Source organism: Panthera onca, chromosome A3 (genome assembly GCF_046562875.1).
Source record: "Panthera onca isolate mPanOnc1 chromosome A3, mPanOnc1 haplotype 2, whole genome shotgun sequence".
Taxonomy (NCBI): domain Eukaryota; kingdom Metazoa; phylum Chordata; class Mammalia; order Carnivora; family Felidae; genus Panthera; species Panthera onca.
In genome coordinates this window covers 74,662,339-74,683,399 of record NC_138341.1, presented here as the reverse complement: position 1 = coordinate 74,683,399, position 21,061 = coordinate 74,662,339, and the positions used below count along the sequence as shown (strand labels likewise).

The following is a 21,061-nucleotide window of genomic DNA, read 5'->3' as shown; positions in this document are numbered from 1 at the left end:
ATATGAAGCCAACATGGAGGAATTCAAGAGAAGACAGAGTTAAAGACTAAAGGATTCTGATATTTTTATTGCTGGGTTGCTTCTGATGCAAAAGCTGGAAAAAAGCCACATGATCCAAGTCGTGGCTTGGATCCCTTGGTCCCTTAGCATGTGAGTAAGGGAGAGAAGTCTCTTGCTCAGAAGCTAAGCGGGCTTTTTGCAGGAGCGTCAGGCTTGCTGGAGTGTTGTCTGTCTTCACGTTGCCCTTTGCGAGTAGTCCTTCACCCAGCAAGGATGTGTGCACACGGCTCTGGAGCAAGAGTAAAATAGAGTATGTGTGACTGCTTAGTCCAAACCTCTGACTTTGGTGGGAACTCCACATGGGTGCACTGACACCTGTGCTGGGAAATAGACTTCACTGGAGGGTGCCCTGTTAAAATTTGCCAACCGGTATCAATGCACCTAAAAATATTTATTGAGCTTCGACTAAAGGTATCATTTGGTACAAGGCGCCAGAGGCAATACAAATGCTAGATAGAGTCTTACCTTCAAAGAGCCTATAGTCTACCCGAGGAGAGTGCCCCACACAGTATCCATAAGCAGAAGCCATTAACTAAACACAGCTGAACAAGAGGACGGATAAACGTGATAACTCGCGCTGCTTGCATTGGCGAGCGGGTTTTCACGGAAGGGGTGCAGTTGTGCTTTGCTTAGACAGGTCAATTGCCTTTGCATAGGATGAAAACTGAACAAACCACAGTCTCTTCCTAAGTTTTTAATTCCTGTTGGCTGCCCCATAGTGTAATGTTGGATTCTGGTGTGCAACCTAGTGATTCAGCACTCGCGTGCATCACCACGTGCAGTCTCGTCTTCCCTTTAACTGTCAGGAGGAACCTGAGTCTGGGCTTTCAGAAGGTCAGTTCAGCAAGTGCTGCTGTGCCCCCGGGGCTCCTACAGCCCTCGCTGGGGTCCAGCATCTGGGCGGTTCTGACTTGGGGGTTGCTCCCCACCCTCCCTTCTCATGTCTCCGCCCTCTCCCTCTCTCTAGCTCATCGCTGGCGCCGAGTCTCCGCAACCTGCTTCCGGAAGCTCACCGTCTGAGGAAGATCGATCCAAGTCAGCACCCACCTCCCCTTGTGACCAGGGTGAGACCCTCAGATTTGCTTTGTGACCTCTGAGTAATATCATCTGAAGGACTGAGGGCTTCAGACACCCTCTCCCTGCTGACTCATTAGCTACTCTTTTCTCTCTACAAGTATTTCTTCAGGGAGAGGCACTAAATGGCTCTGCTCATGTTAAACCTTGTCCATGCCAGGGTAAGAGAGAAAAAGCAGGGGATGTTGTGGTTCTTTCTTTACTCCTGCCTCTTTCCCGGGTTCCAAGTGTAGGAAAGCACCCTGGGCCTGCTCCCAGACCTTCCATGTGTCTGTGCCACTCAGATGAGAGCAAATTCTTTCCTGACTCTGGTCATCACACCCAAAAACCTGAAAGCAGGGCATGAGTGGGGGCCTGTGGCTGAGCAGGGACAGGAGCGCCAAGCAGAGAACAGACGAGAGAAGGGAGGAAGGCAGCTCTAGGCCTGACCCCTTCCTAAAGTTCAGCTTAGGATGTTTCCTTCTTCCCCGTAAGAATATGCCTCATGTAGTAGAAGTTTCTGAGTTCTGCAGGCATCCAAGAATGCTGAGGGGAGACTAACACATTTAAAACCTTGCCCTCTGGTGATCAGACCCAGGCGTCCCTGGGAAAGGGATGTCTGCTCCTGCAGAGCAGGAATAATCATCACTGCGTGACAATAGTGCCTTGATTTTCAATAGCCCCAGTTGTGTTCCTTATCTTAATCTTATCCGCACACTAACTCTGTGTTGGTGTGCCCCATCCCTGGCCCCATGCTACAGGGTGGGAAGCGGAAGATCAGAGAGTCAAAAAGTTCTGTCCAAAGGCCTGGAACTAAGTCAGCAGTAAGAGCAACGCCATACCCCTCCTGGTTTTGGGACACCCCCCTCCCCCCGCCCCCGGCTGCCACCCCACCTCAGAATCTGTGCTGTCATACTCTCCCTGGGGGTGTGACCCACTTCAGTTTATCCAGCAGTAGACGAAACAGCTGCAGGGCAATATGCCGATCCTGAGGCCTCAAAGTACTCGGCCTGCATCCCTCCTCTTGCTGCTCTGATTAGCTTCCTGTGTCTTTATTCCTGTGTCTGCTTAATTCCAAAAAAGAATTTGGTCCATTTGTATGTACTTCCAGTGGCACTCAGGGGGCCTCCAAACTAGTAGGTATTATCCTAGAACCCATGCAGGTGTTTTCATGTGCCCCATGTTAGTGCTGAGACCTCCTTTGGGAGCTTCAAGGAGCCGGGGTTCTATGTTAGAGACCCCCAGTAAGAGTGAGCTGGCTGGAGTTTCTAGGCCTGTCTCCTGTCCGGCAGGACGCAGTGCCTGTGTTTGTCTCTGGTCAGTGCAGGCACGAGCAGGCACGAGCATTACATAATGTGCAGTGGTGTGGGCACAAATGGATGCAAAGACCCTTACTTAGCAAGACACAGCATTGCTACACAACAGGGATGCCACATAGTTTCTCTTCCTTCCAGGAAGGAACACCCACAGTGACATTTTCTTTAAGCTCTAAAGCCCCTAAACACCCAAGTCCTGTTTTCCAAAATCCATTTAATAGTTTGCCTTGAAAACGGAGACTTTGAGCCATTTGCTGAGACTAGAAGTTATACTCAGTAGAGGCATAAAAGAGAGGAAATGGGTGAATTGGCAAAGGGGAGAGCTTTAGACTCAGGAACCACCCTCACCCTGCCCTCCCCTCCACCCTAGCACATCTTAGAGGAACCAGACTCCAGGTCTAAGAAAGATCCAGATTCTTTGAGCAGGCTTTATGGGCCTCAGTCCTGCAAAGAAGCTGAAGATCTCTTTATGTCAGGCAGCACATGCTTATCATGCCTAACCTGGATTCCTCAGGGTTAATGGTCTGTGTTCTTCGACCATCCCAGTTATTCATGAGCATCTCTTAAAACCGGAGTATGCTTTCGGTGCCCACTTCTACAATGAGGAGTGTGTGTGTGTCCTGGTGAATGAATAGCTAACAATAAAGCTTCCCCAAACAGCAAAGGTCAGGGGGTCATCCAGTGTTATCACTGCCAGGTAGTTTAGGTCACATGCTCTGCCGGGGCACAGGACTGTCCCATGGCCGTGAAATGGAACTGAGGAATCCCTGCCCTGGCTCCGATAAATTTGTAGCATGCCAGTCTCGGGAAACAGTTCTTCACTTAATGATAAGCCCATTGCTCATTTGGTTTAATATCCTGTTGGGAGATGGGTATTAGAATAAACGCAACAACAAGGCCGAGTAAAGTGCTTTACAAGTTAAAGGCTTCCTGGTCCTCGCTTTTGATATAGTCATATCACCAGTGATAACTGTGATGACTGTTCTCAGTCATTGTTCTAAGTTTCAAAGGGACTTGACAGGTACCTGTTGCCTTTGAGACTCTGCAGGATTCCAGACAAAGCTCGGATTCCTGCACTACACCTAAGATAACAACAGGCTGCTAGCCAAGGGGGCTTTCAGAGAGAGGGCCAGGTTTTTGTGTAATCTGAAGGTGTTGGCTGGTGGGGACCGTGTCCTCTTGTTTGCGTACCTAGATGCCAATGAAAGCATGTACGTTACATGTACCTTAGGTGCCAATGAAAGCATGTACGTTACGTGTATGTTCGGTGCCAATGAAAGCGTGTATGTTACAGGTACATTCGGTGCCAATGAAAGCGTGTACATTACATGTACATTCGGTGCCAATGAAGGTGTGTAGAGCAAATGAATGTGGGAAGAGATGCCGCACTGGATTGGCTGCTGTGAAGAACCAGATGGAGGGTGGAGGCCTCACACTTGGCGGCAGGGGACGTTCTGAGTGCTGGGTCCTGATGGGAAGGTATCATGAGGTATGCACTAATGTGGTATCTTGTCACCCTTGGCCCTAGAAATAAAAGAACTTGAAAACAACATTCGGAAGGCCTTGTCATTTGACAACCGAGGGGAGGAGCACAGGGCGGCGGCCTGCAGCGATGGCCACCTGGCGAGCCCCGGCGAGAACGGCGAAGTGCGGCAGGGCCAGGCCAAGCGCTTGGGTCTGGATGAGTTCACCTTCATCAAGGTGCTGGGCAAAGGCAGCTTTGGCAAGGTCTGTGGCATGCGTGGGTACAACCGCTGACTTTCTCTGCCCTGTGGCGTTGCCTCATCTATCTGCTCTAAATCAGATTAAGCTATGAACATTTCAGCCCAGTCTTGTTGCGTCTTCCTTCCTTGTTCAGTGGAAACGGCCTGCGGCTGAGCAGGTGGGAGTCCAGGTTCTGCTGCTAAGTAGCTATGAGACTTCAATGTAGTCACTTAACTTCTTTGGGATTCAGTTTTTCTCATTTGTCAGATGGTGACACAGGCATCCAGTGAGATCACGGGTAGAAGAGCACCTTGAAAAGCTTAAATTGCTTTACATGAGCTTGGCTTCCTGTTAGCAGTAATACTAGCTACTACTTCCCTTCCTCAGAGCTCCATGCGGAATTTTGGCTTTCATTCATTGCAAAGACTTTAAAAAATGAACTCTAGAATCGCTGCACTCAGTGAGCTTGGGGCTCAAAGCAAATCTGAGTGTGGGTTATTTTGAAAGGTAAACGCTATTGAACCGACTTTTCTGGCACTTACTACATGTTGGGTTTATCCTCCACATTGGCGAGAGAATGAGGATAATCATCTCATGTCTTGGGTCTTGCTTTGCCCTCAGTGCCAGGCTCCCTGTCCTGCCCCACACTGAGGTGAGCAGAACCATGCAGGGTAGGGGTGCCAAGCGTGTCCCGTGAAACTTTCGTGGCGATCAGGCACGATTCTGATGGCTGGCAAAGTGGGGTGCGTAAATACTGTTCGTTTTAGAAAGAAGGTGTAAGGGCGGAAAGCCTGGGATGTCGGCTAACATTTCAGCCAAGACCCCCGATGATTCCCTCGCTCTTCTCAAAGGCAGGAGTCCACGGGAGGTGTCTCCCCAGGCCCTGTTCTGGGGCCCAGGCACCACCCCCGCCCCCGCAGCTCCCCAGGGTCACGTGCCCTCCCGTGTCCTGGTCTCTTGAAAGCCCCAGCTGGTGGGTCAGCCAGCTTGCGGAGCTGCTGACCCACTCTACTGCTCTTGAAGGGAACGGCTCAGGAAGCCTCCAGGGTATGGGCCTGCCCCCCTGGCCCCTCACCTGCCCCATCTCCTCCTGAGATTACTGTAGCAGGAAGGTAACAAGAGGGGGCTTAAATGGCAAATGCTGAAGCAATCACATTCCTCAGAGACCGGGTAAGTAAGAAGCAGGCCCCAGTCCCTTGGTCCAGGCCTAACTCCGGGATGTGAGCCACTTTAATTTTGAACAAGATTCAAGGTAAACAAGCAGGCTCAGAGTTTCCAGGTCTCCATACTGTGTAGGCAGGATGGGAACTTGGAAGACTCTGGAGTATTTAGGTTGTTTCTTAGGGAAAATTGCAGCCAACGTTGGAGCTAGTTTTAAAGAGTGCATTACGTGTGGGTGACAAAAGGTCCTTAGGTAGCCCCCTGAATTCCCTCTTGAGGCTTCTGAGTTCCCACTCTTCAGAACTGGCAGCTCACCTTGGAATACTGTGCTTAGGAGCTGTTTAAAAGGAGAAAGACTTGTCATGCTGTGCAGAAATGAGTGCAAAAATATCAAATGATAGGAGAGCTTTAATAAACTGGTAATTTGCCCTCTGGAAAAGGAATCACATTCCCAGTGTTAGAAGAAACCACAAAGGTAAACATGACTGATGTAGCTACATGAGGACAAGTGATCCTGTCTGATAGAAGATAGAACAGAAAATCCTAAAACAGGCTTAGACAAACCTTTGCAGAAAGCAAAGTGTTAGCATCTTTATATACAAAACTCCTACAAACTCATAAGAAAATAATATAAAGTAGTAGATAACTAGACAAAGTTACCTTGACAAATATAAATTGACAGTTCACACAATTAGAGGAAAAATTTTTTCAAGTTTCTCTTAAATACAGAGAACAAACTGAGGGTTGCTGGAGGGGAGGTAAGTGGGGGTTGGGCTAAATGGGTGATGGGCATTAAGGAGGGCATTTACTGGCATGAGTAAGTGATAAATCACAAAATTCTACTCCTGAAACCATTATTACACTATATGTTAACTAATGGGGATTTAAACAAAATTGAAAAATTAAAAACAAGTTTCACTGCAAGTTAAAACAGCCTGGAGGTTATATATCACACCTGTTACATGAGCAAAAATGCTTTTTAAGTGAAAACACCCAATGTGGGTACATTGCCATAAAACTAAGGCACCTCTCCACTCCTCATGGCAAATTCTGTTGTACATCCTTTTTGAAATTCAAGAAATGTGCAAAATATTTTACCCTGTAGTCAACTTCTAAGACTTTCTAGCTTAAGGATATGGTTGAAAAAAAAAAGTACATGTACAAAAACACCCAATCCAATAAATATATATTTATTTATTGAAATCAAGAATCAGATGCTTAACAGACTGAGTCACCTAGGCGCTCCAGTAATATGTTTACTTGAGTTAAATATAAGCATCCCTGATAATGTTGGTGACGATGTAGATGATGAAACCTTATGGAATCATGTTCGTTTAAATAAAATCATATGAGCAATACTATGATCATAAGCAGGACAAATCTATATGAACATATGAACAATTATTTAACAGATATGTATTGCTTCTTTTTTTTTTCTATGCTAGAGATTGACTTGTGTTTCTTCTTTGGATTCCATGCATGGATAGATTGCTATGAGTGGTTTTGGTTCATTGCAGGTCATGTTGGCTGAGCTGAAAGGCAAAGATGAAGTATATGCTGTGAAAGTTTTAAAGAAGGATGTCATCCTCCAGGATGATGATGTGGACTGCACGATGACAGAGAAGAGGATTTTGGCTCTGGCGCGGAAACACCCGTACCTAACCCAACTCTATTGCTGCTTTCAGACCAAGGTATGTCTAGGAAGAAGCCACCATCTTGAGGTAGTGCTGTATGATGTGATGGTATCTTGATGTCTGATTAAAAACATCAATTATAGACCCTCTCCATTATTTTCTAACAGGCCTTGTGAAGTGGCATGGATTTTACCCTTGAAAAGATCAAGGTATATCTGAACGGCATCCTTTTTTTTAAGGGTGCGGAATTTTCCATTCAGGGTTGTGCTCGTGAAGGGATGAAAAGGCAATAGAACTTTGCAAATGCAGCTGGACAAAGCCAAATGGCTAAACCCAGTGTTTGCTCCCTGGAAAAAACAACGGGCGTGATTAGTCCTTGCTCTTCTCCTAACTTTCTATCATTAGGCAGATTAAGTTCTCTGTTGCCTTCAGATCAAATGAAAAGGAGTAAAGCCTGCCCTGACCACTTCTGACTTGTATAATGTCATATGAGGCAGAGGATGTGGACAAGTGCTTACAATGCTCATTTTCAGCTGGCTGTGTGGGAGCCTGGGAACCAGAAGGTGGCAGTAAAGAAATGAAAATAATTTGTAGCTGCATTATGGAGTCTGACCAATGACTATCGTAACTGATTTTTTAACTTACTGTTTGTTAGTTAAGAAGAGAAATGCCAACATTCTTTATGAAGCTCCTGTTTTATTACCCCTTTTGTTGCGGGGAGTGAAGGTCTTTTATGGTGGCTTATGGGTTTGTCGTCCTTAGCTTCTTGAGAAGGCAAAGGCAACCTCACCTGAAACTCCCCCCGTGCCCATCTGGAGCCCAGACAGTACAGGGCACCATCATGGAGAGATGATCTCTTGCCCCTTGGCATACTCTCACCTCTATGTCACTGCCATGATGTTCTTCCACTTTGAATTCAACTATTATTGGTCATTTGGCAAATTTTTATTTTATGATATTTTATTGACTTCTTCCCATGTGCCAGGTACTGGAGATACAACGGTATCTCCAGTCTCTCACCTGAGGGAATTTACAGTCTCTTTGGTACACTGTTTTTCAAAGGGTATTTCTCTGAACCCTCATCACTTGAGAAATTCTAAGAATAAAGGATCCTTTGGCCCATAGTTTGGGAAATTGAAATTTTGACTTCTTCTAGACTGCTTCAACATGTACTTGCTTGTTTAAGTCCCTGAGGAGAAATGAAATTGGGGGAAGAAAGATTGCCTGTGTTTAATCTACTATTTCCCAATTATTTGATCTCAAGCTCCACTTATACAATCACCTATTCCACACTGAGAAACAGTGATCTAGTGGATTTTTCCTATCCCTCTGATCTCTCAGGGAGATAAGAAACACCTTCTGAAAATCTGGAAATCCCTTTTCTGAACAGGTGCAGGAGTCATTAGCTATCCTTGTTTTTGAAATGTGTTATGTAATTCCTAATATTTGTGGGTCTATGCATGTATGTGTACATATGCGGAGCCCAACATGATAAGAGAGGATCAGTCATATGGTTAACTTTTTCTTTTCTCCACTCGAGTATAATTCTAGATTAATGAAAAAATGTGTCCTGTAAGTCTTTATCTTCCATGGCACCTATCACAGGGCCTCACATTTGGTGGGTATTCACTATCAGAATTGGAGGGTTGGAAGATTTTATAAAAATTATCTCTTCTCTACTTTTTGCACCAGTGAGAAAATCAGATGTCAATGAAGTAGAAGTCTTTTGCCTATAGACACTCTGTTTTGGCCACAGTGGACTTAGCATCTGGTCTCTGGGACTCCTAGTCCAGTGGAACCTTGCTCTGATATCACACTGATATTCTCTCTTGCCTGACCCAGTACCGTGCCCCCCTGTGTGGGGGGAGCTTTCCCCCCCTTCCCCTACCCCTAGCAGGTAGCCATCTCTTTCCCTGTCTGAGGTGGTTTCATGGGTAGAGATCCACACTGGTGTTTTTTCTTTGGACATATTGCCAAGAGGTTCAACATTCTTGGGAAGCACAGTGAAGGGTCAGCTTTCCTACACCTCTTGTTGAATAAGTGAGATATGGGAATGGATGTCTTTCATGTCAGCAGTGTTCTCCTCTGTGCATTGTAGAATATCAAGGCTAAGGTTCCTCACTGTATGGCAGCTTTTGGAACACAAAGCAGTATTTAATAAACACCATGAATTTCCTTTATGGGAGAACAATACCCAAACTGACACATGGAGATTGGGTTCTGTCTGGATGGCTGAAGCATGGGGTTGGGGAGAGAAGAGACTTTAGTAGTTCAGATATTTACTAACTCTTTTTCTCAGGCCGATGTCAGGTAGCCATAGTTACAGGAGCAACTTTGCCCCACCTCTTCCCTGCCACCATTATTCCATAGAGAAATAGCACACCCCACTTTACACACCAGACATATGTTCATCTCAGTTTTTGAAAGTGAATCATATTTTAACTTCACTGAAGGACCTTAGCTTATTAATGAAAGCAATCTTACGAAGAATCATTTTATGAACTCCCAACTTCTAGAAAAGGTGACTTTTCCCATGACAACCAGTAGTCATGTTTTTTTTTAACATTTATTTATTTTTGAGAGACAGAGACAGACCATGAGTGGGGGAGGAGCAGAGAGAGAAGGAGACACAGAATCCAGAGCAGGCCTAGGCTCTGAGCTGTCAGCACAGAGCCCAATGCGGGGCTCGAACCCAGGAACCATGAGATCATGACCTGAGCCGAAGCCAGCCGCTTAACCGACTGAGCCACCCAGGTGCCCCCAGTAGTCATGGTTTTAAAGAGTAGCTATTATTCACTCACCTGACTATGAGGTAGGCGCTGGCTCTAGGTTTATCAGCAAAATGTGGAGGGGTTTACTCCATAAGCAATGGGGAGTTTATACTCTTTCTGTAAACAAATGGCAACAAAGAGTATTGGGTGGGTGTTCAAACCAGGAGGACTCAGAGAAGAGGTGCTCTTGGGGTTTGGAGTGGGGAGGCAGCTCAAGCCAGGCTTTGAGGGGGAGGATTGGGCCAGGGTCTGGGTGGGAACAGGAGCCGGGCTCAGTAGCCATAGCTCAGTCTTGCTTTTATTTCACTTTTCCTGAAAAGAAAGGACCCTGAACCTGGTTTCAACTAAGACTCTAATACATGATAAAGGAATGTGAGATCTGATTGCAATCCTATTAAGATTTCTTTCATTCTTACTTAATTATGACACACAAAGCAGCAATAATGTTAAGTCGGGTTTAATTACTTTTAGGTGAGCCTTTGTTTTTCAGTGTGTAGGGGAAAAGGCCCCCATAGAAACACACCTTTAGAACTTCTTGATAGTTCGCACATAGCTTCAGGCCACACACTCTACAGATTGCCCGATGGGACTTAAATGTGTGTGAGGTGTGGGTGCCATGTCTGGTGTGGTGACCAATGGTGATGAGTATATAAACCTACTGGCACCAATCATGATGCCAAGTCGTGAATTCGATATGGTCCTCACAGCCCACTGAAGGTACGATTCAAGGCCAATTTGGCCTTTTCTGTGCCGTGCCTACCTGCCATTGGTTCATATACTCTGATCCTTCTCCTGGAGATCTGGAAGGAAGAAAAGCAAAGGAAACAGCTCCATTGTTCCAGTGCTAGTAAGAAAAGGCAGACAGGCCAGTAAATTAAGCCAGTAACTTCAATTTCAGTCAAATTCAAACCAGTATATTTGACTTCAGTTCTTGCTATGCTGTGTGCTCTTGGGGCTGGTGGAGTAGCCTGAACTAGGGAAAGCTACAAAACTGTATTTAATTAACTATCAAATATATAGTATGAAAGGTGGATCAGGGACTTCCAACTCCAGCTGAGATAGAGAACCCTCATTTCTATCAGATCCTCTCTCTCACAACTAAAGAACCCTCGATGTAATTCTTATTTCATAAAGGCATTATGCTCATCAAGATTGACATAGTCATCCAGAATTACAGTATCATCTATTGATGCAGATGAGAAACTAAAATTTCCATATTTAAAACTGCCAGATGACTTTTATATGGATGATGTTAAACGGCTATCAATGGTATTTACTATTTTCACACACAATAACTGTTTCTTGGTTAAAAAAGTAGTGTCCATAATGATTTCAATGAATATACAGGTATTTTTTGAGCATCTATTATAGGCTAGACACTGCTAGATTCTGGGGCTACAAAGCTCCAAACATACCAACTCCGAACTCAGGGAGATGACTGTCTACTGGGGAGACAGATGTGCGGAGTGATGGACAGCTCTTCTAATGGGGCCACGGAGATGAGACATTTGAAGCCCTGCAAAGGGTAGTTGGAAAGGCTTCCTAGAGGAGGTGAAACAAAACCGGGACCTCAAAGCATGGGTGGCATTTGAAAGAGGATAAGGGCAGAGAGATGACTGAGGAAACCTAGAACTTATCGACCAATCTCCTCTTCAACACTGTTTTCCCAACGCTGGAACTCTCGCCTCTTTCTGTGCCCTACTTCCGCAAGCAAATGAAAATGGCTGAACAACAGCAGTGAAGGAGAGGAAGAGTGGAGGATGTTCAGAAAATTCCTGCACCTGCGAGATCAGATGATTGGTAGAGAGGGGGCGGAAGTACAGTTGGCCTTTGGACAACATGCTCTCGAACTGGCGCACTTATGTGCGGCTTATTTTCGAGACAGTACAGGACTACAAACGTGTCTTCTCTTCCTCAAGGTTTTCTTAATAACATTTTCTTTTCTCTAGCTTACTTCATTGTAAGAATACAGTGTGTAATACATATTACATACAAAATATGTGCTCATCGACTGTGTTCTCAGCAAGGCTTCTGTGCAATAGTAGACTATGGGTAAAGTTTTGGGGGGAGTCAAGTTCTATGCAGATTTTTGTGCAGGGGCTGCGCACCCCAACTGCCATGTTGTTCCAGACCTACTGTACTATGAGCCAACCTCACTGGGCGAGGCACCCAGTGCAGCTCCACAAGTTACAGGTTTGGTCAAAGTCAGGGCTTAGGGCAAGGAGTGACTTCAGGAACTGCCTCTTCAGGCCTCTCACTCATGCACAGAAAGCTTAGGGATGAGAGAGCCACTGAGTGATGGGTTTGTTTTTGCTTTTGTTTTTGTTTTTGTAGTTACAGGAAATAAAATTCTCAGGCATTTTTAGATTCTATGTATGAACCCCGTTGTGAAATCATTGCTTCCGACTGGATCCCATAAAACTTGTCTCGAGTAATTTCATCCACGATTTTTCCTCTTTAAAAATATTAATCTCTACCTCATCGCACCCATCCCCCTCCCTTTGGCATTTCCCGCCAGGCCTGGGAAGCTAGCTCCTGGAGGGCTGTGCCTCTCTCAGCTGCTGTGAAGGAAACAGAGGGTGAACTCCTAGAGAATCTCCCTTGGCCAGGTTCCCTCGCTGCCCTGGGGGAAATGCAGAATGGAAAAATCCTTAAAAAGCAACTGGAGACATTTTTCAAATGAGTTTTAGTAATCCGTGTGAGCATAGGGTGAGAACTACAGAGCAGGGGTGTTGACAGCGTAGGGAAAAAAATGACAGTTGCAAGGAACCCTGATGTTTGTTTTGATCATTGTTTCTGTAGGATGGCAAACACAAAAGCAAAAAGCAAAGTTAAAAATTAGGCCGTTGGGAGATATTTTGAAAAACAGATGACTGTGTCAGATTAAGTCTAAGAGCCAAGAAACAGTTGAACAAAGTATGCCTCCTACTAGAGTGTGCTTGTATGAGGCAGCCAGACGTGGAAGGGGCTGGAGGAGTTTTGATTGGAACTGGTGCCTCACAAGAGTAGACTGACATGTTCAACACCATGAGTTGGCGTGTGGGTCAGAAAGCCACCTGGTAATCAAGATGCTTGCAAATCAAACTAGTATGGGGGACAGATTCAATTCTCTTGAGGAGGGGTGGTCTGAGGCCATGGAGGGCTGGTGGGGATTGAGAGGGGAGAGAGAGAGAGAGAGAGAGAGAGAGAGGGAGAGGGAGAGGGGAAGTGTGGGTGGGGAGAGAGAGGGAGAGAGAGAGAAAGTGTGTGTGTGTGTGTGTGTGTGTGTGTGTGTGTGTGTGTGTGTGTGTGTTTGGTAGGATGTGTCTATGTGCGGACAGGCCAGGCATGCCCAAGCCAGTCAGAGGAGATAAGAGTTTTCATAATCAGGCAAGGCTTCACAGAGGAGAAGGATCTGACTCAGGTCTTGAAACATACCAGGATACATTCTACCTGATGAAACAAAGGTTATAGAGTTAATTAATGTTCATGTGCCCTGGGGGCAGAGAGGTATGCATGTTGGCTCTTAATCTACGATGCTCCTGCCTCTTTGCCTCTAAGGAAACCTTGCATTTGCTTTTAAAGATGCTTTTTAAAGTTGCTTTTAAAAATGCTTTCGCTTATATCAGCCATTGAACATGCCCTAAATGTGTCTTTGGGAGGCGAGTATGGTTACTCTCTCTTTCAGACGGGAAACTGAGGCCCAGCAAGGCCTTACAACTTGTCTGTAATAGAATCCAGATTGGAATGGAGATTTCCTGATGGCCCTTGTTCACACATTATTCTGTGGAGCTCCTTCCTACTGTTTAAATTCTCTACTTCAGATAGCCTCACCTCCAAACTCCTTTCCCCTGTCTCCATTTGCTATCACACATAGGAAAAAGGGTCTAAGGATGATAGTTCTATCTGACTTGGACCCAGTGAGATTGAAATTTAAAAAAATGCTGGCAGATATAGTAGGATCTATCAGACCGTTTCTGGAAATGTGTCTGTTTTCTGGGAGTGCAAGAGAAGGGAAGAGAAAGGGACCTAGGCACAGGAATTAGAGCTCTTTCTCTACATTAGGGGGTAATGTCTTGACACACCCATCATAAGTTGAAAATATGCTCAGAATACTTACATCAGCCTACAGTTGGGCAAAATCATCTAACACCAAGCCTATTTTACAACAAACTGTTGCATATCTCATGTGATTGGTTGAATACTGTCCTGAAGTGAAAAACAGAATGGTTGTATGGATACAGATTGGTTGTAAGCATGTGGGCTGTTGACCCTGGTGATCATGTCACTGACCAGGAACTGGGGCTCATGCCATTGCCCAGCCTCAAAAGGGAGTACCGCAATCACTGGCCTGTGTAAAGGTCAAAATTTGAAGTACAGTTTCCACTGAAAGCATATTGCTTTCACTACATCGTAAATCACAAACATCATAAATTGAGCCATTGGAAATCAGGGACTGTCCATATATCCGAAATGGGCAGGAATAGGATGAGGTCCTCACACCTGACCACTCAGCCATCACTTACTGAGCAACCACTATGTACCACACCATGGGTGTCATGGTACCATGCTACCTGCTGAGGGAGTTAGTGGTGAACCAGATAGTTATGTTTCCTGGCCTTATGGAACTCAAAGCTTCACTGGAACATGTTTGTTGCACCACAGTGTGAGAAGTGCTGGCATGCACCTACTGCCCAGAACTCGTTGCTTTGTTTTCTTTCCGAAACTGTTGTCCTTGGCTTTTAAAAAATAATATTTAATTTTGGAGCACTTGGGTGGCTCAGTTGGTTGAACCTCTGGCTCTTGGTTTCAGCTCAGGTCATGATCTCATGTTAAATGAGTTAAAAGAGCCCCATGTCAGGCTCTGTGCTGACAGTACAGAGCCTGCTTGGGATTCATTCTCCCTCTCCCCCTCCCCCTCCCCCTCCCCCACTCATGCATGCGCACATGCTCTCTCTCGTGCTCTCAAATAAAAACTTTAAAAAAATAAATTAAAAAATATTTAAATTTTATCACAGCATTTTTGTTCATTGTAGAAAATTTGGAAAATTCAGAAAAGCTCAAGAAAATAAGAGTGATTCTAATGACTAGTATTTGATGTATTTTCAATTTAAAAGTAGTTATCTGTTTATTTCTAAAGTTGATATTCTATGTAATAAACTGTTTCACCAGGTGACAGCGTATAACCATCCCCATTGTCACTATTCTTCCATCAAATGATTTCCAAGGTCTCTACAATATGTGAGGGCCTCTTGTAGAGAAATGCTGTATTTGGGGGCTGCAGGCCATCAATCCATGCTTGGCTTCCTGTGGAGCTTGCATCAGCAGGAAGTGAACCAGAAGGTGCTGCCCAGAAATGGCTTTTGCCTCTCTGCAACAGAACTGCCTCTTTCTATTGCCATTTCTCTCTCTCTAGAACATAAACTCGAGTGCAAATTGTAAATAATCTATTTGACATTGACATATGGCAGAGCAAGATTTAAACGCTCTTTCCACCTCTAAGGAATATACTTACCCATCTTCCTAAACTATCTGCATATTCTTCTAAGCTGAAATTTTTGCATGAGGTTTTGTGGAGGTGCGGTGTGTGCCTGCATGTGTGTGCACACGCATGAGGACACACAGACCCTGGATATGCTGTGGCAAGGGAACCCGCACTCGCCTCCTTTTCCCAAAGGAGCACTTCTAACCTCTTCACACATTAGGATTCCAAGTAATCTATCATTTGAAGAGGGGATTTCACTTCAAAACAAAACAACAGTTTAAAACCACTGTAACTTCTGAGAGTCTGGAATAAATCTTGATGATTTTTACCTACCCATATGTAAGCTGATGTTTATATGGAGCAGCGGTTCCTGAAGACTGTCATTACAAAGGTCCTTCCATTACTAAAACAGGCACATTCCTGAGATTTAGGTAGAGATGGAATTTGGGGAAGCAGATTTAAAACCTAGATTTCTCGTATTCTCTGTGAGTGCCATCTCTGAATGGGTTGGATGGTTAATACAAGCATTTGCAGAAAACAGTACCTAGAAGCAAGTGTATAAACCACTTTGGCTCACTGAGGAAGGTTTTCTACCAGAGAGAGAGAGAGGGAAGTAGATGGAACGTGGCTAGGATATGCCACTCTGATGACGAGAAAGTTGGTCATGAAGATCTGCTCTGTGCCAGCACCCTATCAGGTGCCATTGGAAGATTGCAGGGACTGTAACTCTTCTGTTCAAGGGGAGTAGATAAAATATACATCAATCAGTAACTGAGAATATAGTATGTGATGAGGGGCACAGAGAGGCTTCTACTTAATGAGCACCTATTATGTGGTGAGTCTTGCATAGCACTGATGTAATCTCACACAAACTTTCATGGGGTGTGATGCTTCTGCCGTCTCTTTGGGCAGATGAGGAAACTGAGGTTGGGGTGCTCAACAGCTTGGCCAGGCTCACACAGATCTGGGGCTCAGAGCACAGGGAGCCACAGGGAAGAAAGGCTTGGCAGGAACAGACCCGCCAGTGAAAGGAGAGCAATGGCTGTGCTGAAACAGGAGGCCCACAGTGGGAGGGCATGAGAAAGACACCTTCCTGAGGAGGTTCTGACCAAGCTGGGGAGATCTTACAATGCCCGGCAAGGAGTCTGGACTTACTCTGGAGATAAAAGGTTCCTTGAGGGTCACATGGGAAGTGAGGACTTAGTGCAGCATGATGCCTCCGTGTGCCATGGACGAAAGGGAGAAAGGAAAAGCAGACATACTGGGAAAGAGGCTGTTTCAATAACCCACATGTGTCCAGAGGCAGTAAGAGAGAGCTTCTGAAGGAAGAATTGCCACAGGCCATTTGACCTTCCCTCTGCATCTAGAAAGGCTGGTGAAGAAAGTAGAGTGTTCCTTTGGATAGTCTAGAAAATATTGGTGGTGTAATCCCAGACAGATTAGAAATGTGAATTTAGATAGCTGTCAGTTGGGTTCGGTGACCTACACACTTCTAAGGTGTCCTTTGCTCACAGTTCATGGGTACACAGGATCAGATTTAAATACAAAGTTTCAACTTGAAATCTAAAACCAGAGGGCCAAGTCATCGAACCCATTCACCAAACAAAGCCAGTTTCCTCATTGGTTGACATCAGACCTCCCACCTCCCCCCAACACCATCTGCTGGGTTTCGGGATTTACTCTGTGTGTGTGTGTGTGTGTGTGTGTCTGTGTCCATTTTTAGATTCATGTTGAATTTTGATAGTAGACTGATGTTTTACACACGGGGCAATTTGGAGAAGTCAGTCTATTGAGATTGCTCAACTTAGGCAACAGGCTTTCCTCGCATAACCTGAACTTTTTGTGACAATGGTCTCAGGTACTTCAGATGGCCCTGCTGGCCATTAATGCTTTGACTTTGAGACCTTGCCTGACAGTGGGTATGTCCCATTCAGCTACTTGTGTGTGTTTGTGCCTTGTTGATTTGTAGGGAAAATGGGATATAGGAAAGAAGGCACTGTGAATCAAGGAATTCTGGTTCTTGTTCTGGTTCTGACACTGATGGTTCTTAGATATTTCTCTGGGCATTGATTTCCTCACTCATCATAAAAGCTGGGGGAGGACACACAGAAAGAATTAGACAGCATGATCTATAGGATTTTAAAGATCTTTGAAAATGCAACTCACTGGGAACCATACACAGGACCCTTCCAGACTTGCTTGCTGCTAATGTGAGAGAAAAACAAGGATGAAATCAATGAACAGTGCTTCTATTTAGTGTTCCCTTTTCAGAGCTCAATTCAGTAAAGGCTTCTACTTGATCAAAGCCTTTACGTTCACAGGGCTTTCCTTCTTCATCAGGGTTCCAAATTCAGACATACTTTCAATGACTAATGGTGCCACATCGGAAGAGCTCCTAGGAGGTATTGTGCTCTCATTAAAGCATAGCACAGTTTCTAGCACACAGAAGGCACAATAAATGTTAGCTTCTGTCTTACCTAGTTAACAATTTCAATATCCTTTACAAAGATAGGCCCCAAACTGGATAGAGAGCTTTGTCCTGCTTTGTTTGCCTATAATGATGGCCTCTTCTGACCAGTGGGCCAGTTGTTCATGAAACAGACCTGAGCCCCCATTGTTGGTAGATTTGGCCCCCAGGCATACTAGCTAAACAAAGAGAAAATATATATTACCTGTCCCCTAACCTGAGCCCAGATTGTCCTTGACTATAGCTGTGGCCCATTCTCTGAATTCGTCTGTTCCTCTCATAAGTACATCAGGAGGGGCCATCCTTTTTGAAGAAGTGTCTGCTCAACTAGAAAATGAATGCTCTGTTACATCCTTTTTCTAAATTATAAAATCTTTTCTTAATGATGAAATCAATTACACTTAGAAGTGTAACTAGTTAAGGTGTGAGGAACACGCCTGTGATTATATGTCCCTAGGAGTTAAGTAATTCATCCTTCTGACTCCCCAAACCATAACTTGAACTAGGGCCAACACAAGGTCGCCATGACAGTGGTTTCTGCATATCCCCTCTAAATGCTTTGTTTCATCCACAAGATTCTAGTGAATTCTTGCTAGACACTTTGTCTCCTTCCTATGACTGAGGTAGTGGATGGAGGGGGTCACATATTGGGGCCAGGTCCCCAATGTGAGAGGAAGAGTTTACTGGTTCCAGTAAAGAATATGTTGGGCAAAACTGCCCTTGTGGTGGTCTGAGAAAGGGGGACAGGGGTCATCTAGGTGGGCTAGTCCTCACCTTCCATTTCAGGGTCGTCCTTGGCTCAATAATGACAATACTATAGCAACAATTTCTATAGGACTCATTATACTCCATGTTCAATTTCAAACATTTTATATATATTAACTCATTTAATTTTCAAGTCAAGCCTCTGAGGTAGGCCTATTATTCCAAAGAGAGGTCACACAGCTGGAAGTGGCAGAGCCTGGATTCACACTCCATTGGCTTCTAGAAACTTCATTTTGTCTGAATATCCAGTGCAGATTAGGCCCCTGAGACTGATGAACACAAACCAAACTCCTAAGAGACCAGGTGTAAATAAAATGGCGGTTGGTTGATTTACGATGGGGTGACTACTTATGTCTGTTGCTCAGGGCATTCTGGCATAACTCCTTGGGGAGTAGTATTTTAGGCAATCTGAATTGTATTGGGAAAGCAATGGAAGGAAAAACAGACCCTCTTATTCCTGTTATGAGACCTTTATTTTGCAGGGGCGATAAGAAGTCAAAACATCTACTCTTGACCCCATTGGGGCATTTTATTTTACCATGATGTTCCAGGGATAATATAAACAGAGAATAAAGAATTCTCTCAGCCCCCCATGGCATGGCAGAAGGTACAAATTAACTCCTTTGTTGGGTCAATATGATATTTACTTGGGATTCGTCAGCAGTATGTAATCCATTTTATCAGGAATACTTATGTACAGGTTGCTAGGGAACTAAGCTCATTACCTGGCCCTGGCTCTTAGAGCTGAGCTGCTCAGCTCTAAGGCTCAATTTGGGCCTGGCTAACTGATAATTACAGGAGTGGTGATGAGGTTTGAGGCCTTCCCTGGTCCTCCAGAAAGAGCATGGAGAATGCAGTATGGTAAGAGTCTGAGGAAGGAGTGGTTGGGGAAAATGATGGCTTTGTTCTTAGCATTTCTTCATTATTTATCCAGCTGACACCCATTTTGTTTTGTTTTGGCTTTCAAGTCATAGATTGATAACCTCCTTTATCAAGTCCTGACTTATGAAGGCTTCCTAGATGCACCAGTGTTAACACTAGAAACACTCAAACACAACCAAATGACATGCACTGCTGTTAATGTGGCAATAATCCCATAGTCTAATTCACTCAGACTTTTTTTTCCTATGGGGGAATTTATTAGAAATATGGGAAGCATTTCTTATTGTACGTAAATTAGAAGTGAACTTCAAAGAAGTAGAAGCGACAAGAAAACTTGAAAATAAAATCTGACCCTTAAAAAAAAAAAAATATATATATATATATATATATACACACACACACACATACATACATACATACTTAGGTGTGATTGCTCACCTTACAAAAGCCAGCTCCTTTTGTAAAACGTTTAGCAGAGAATTCACTAGAAAACACCTTGGGTTGACGAGGTCCACTTGGATTTGCCAGATGGAACGGCTGACATGTAGAGGTATTTAACCTACAGCATTAAAACCTGTGGCAGTGGAAGAGTGGTCCCAAGGAAGGGAAGACACACAGAATACGCGCCATCAGCCAGAGAGGAAGTGTCCTGCTTTGATATATGGTAGACACCCAGGATTTCTTCAATACCTGGTATGTCTTCAGCTTAGTGGCAGGTATGCCAGGGATAGGAAAAGACACAGTCCTTGTCCAAAGAACTTCTAGTCTGTCCAGGAAGGTAAGACCAGCACAGGTGAACCAGAAAATGAAATCTGTACAAAAGTGAGTGATGCAGAAATTTTCTTAGGAAGTCAGAGAAAGAGGCATGAGTGGGCTGGGGCGGAAGGCACACTCCTGCACAAGGGAGGGGCACTACTGTCACCTATGAGGGGCTTTGTCATGGGAGGAAGAGCCTGGGTCCATCTCTGTCAGGAGCACAGTGCTGAGAGCCCGGCTGAGTCCATGGGACTGGCTCTGTGTGGTCCTGTCATTCTGTGACAAGGAATAAACTTCGTGTGAGACTAGTCTGGATGTTTTTGTAATTCAGGTCCTCCCATCCAGCTGTTACCCCCCTCCCCCGCCCCTCAGTGTTGATCTCCCGGTGTTAAAGCAGGTTAATGGCAGGGAAATCAGCCCCCCATCCTGGGAACTGGGGAGAGCCTGATGCGCTGTCATCGGGTGAGCACAGGAAGGCAATATGTTGTGTATGGCACAGGCAGGAACAAACTGGGTCCTCCCCTAATCTGAAAAATGATAGATGCTTCTAGTGCAAAAACTATGTGATTCCTATGCATCTGTATCCCAGGGATGATGGATTCCGTTCAGCTCTTTGAGCTCCACGGTAAGTCCTGAATCCTGAAGACACTAAGTTTAGGATAAAACGCAGACAGTCTGATGCTCCTTCCTGCTCTATAGAAAATGGTGCTAACAGTTTGCAGAATTATGAGAGTAAAAAGCCCATTTGATCCAAATAGGCACTTTTGTGGGAGGAGAAAAATACAGTCAGAGGGCTTTGTGAACACCTATAGAAATTGGTCAAAGGTTACGGTACAGATGTGAGACTTAAAATCCTAATTCCATAAAAAGGGATGTTTAGACTTCATCGGTAAGGAAGGGCAAGAATAGGAAGAGTGTGAGCAGTTGGACAAAACTGAAAAGAAACACAAAATGTGCAAAAATATTAAGAATGTGGTACTGGGGGCGGGGAACTCCCCTTTTGGAAGAGATTATCATCTGGAAGGTTT

At 44.8% G+C, this 21,061-nt stretch overlaps 1 protein-coding gene across 4 annotated transcripts in view; it reads left to right on the top strand.

The window, feature by feature from the left end:
* PRKCE (protein kinase C epsilon) overlaps window positions 1–21,061 on the top strand; it is a 497,042-nt gene that overhangs the window by 338,878 nt on the left and 137,103 nt on the right. For all 4 annotated transcript variants that reach the window (XM_060606918.3, XM_060606953.3, XM_060606963.3 and 1 more), the window contains exons 8-10: window positions 1,028–1,124; window positions 3,958–4,157; window positions 6,812–6,985. In XM_060606918.3, coding sequence (XP_060462901.1) covers window positions 1,028–1,124; window positions 3,958–4,157; window positions 6,812–6,985 — 471 coding nt within the window. The remainder of the gene's footprint in view (window positions 1–1,027; window positions 1,125–3,957; window positions 4,158–6,811; window positions 6,986–21,061) is intronic.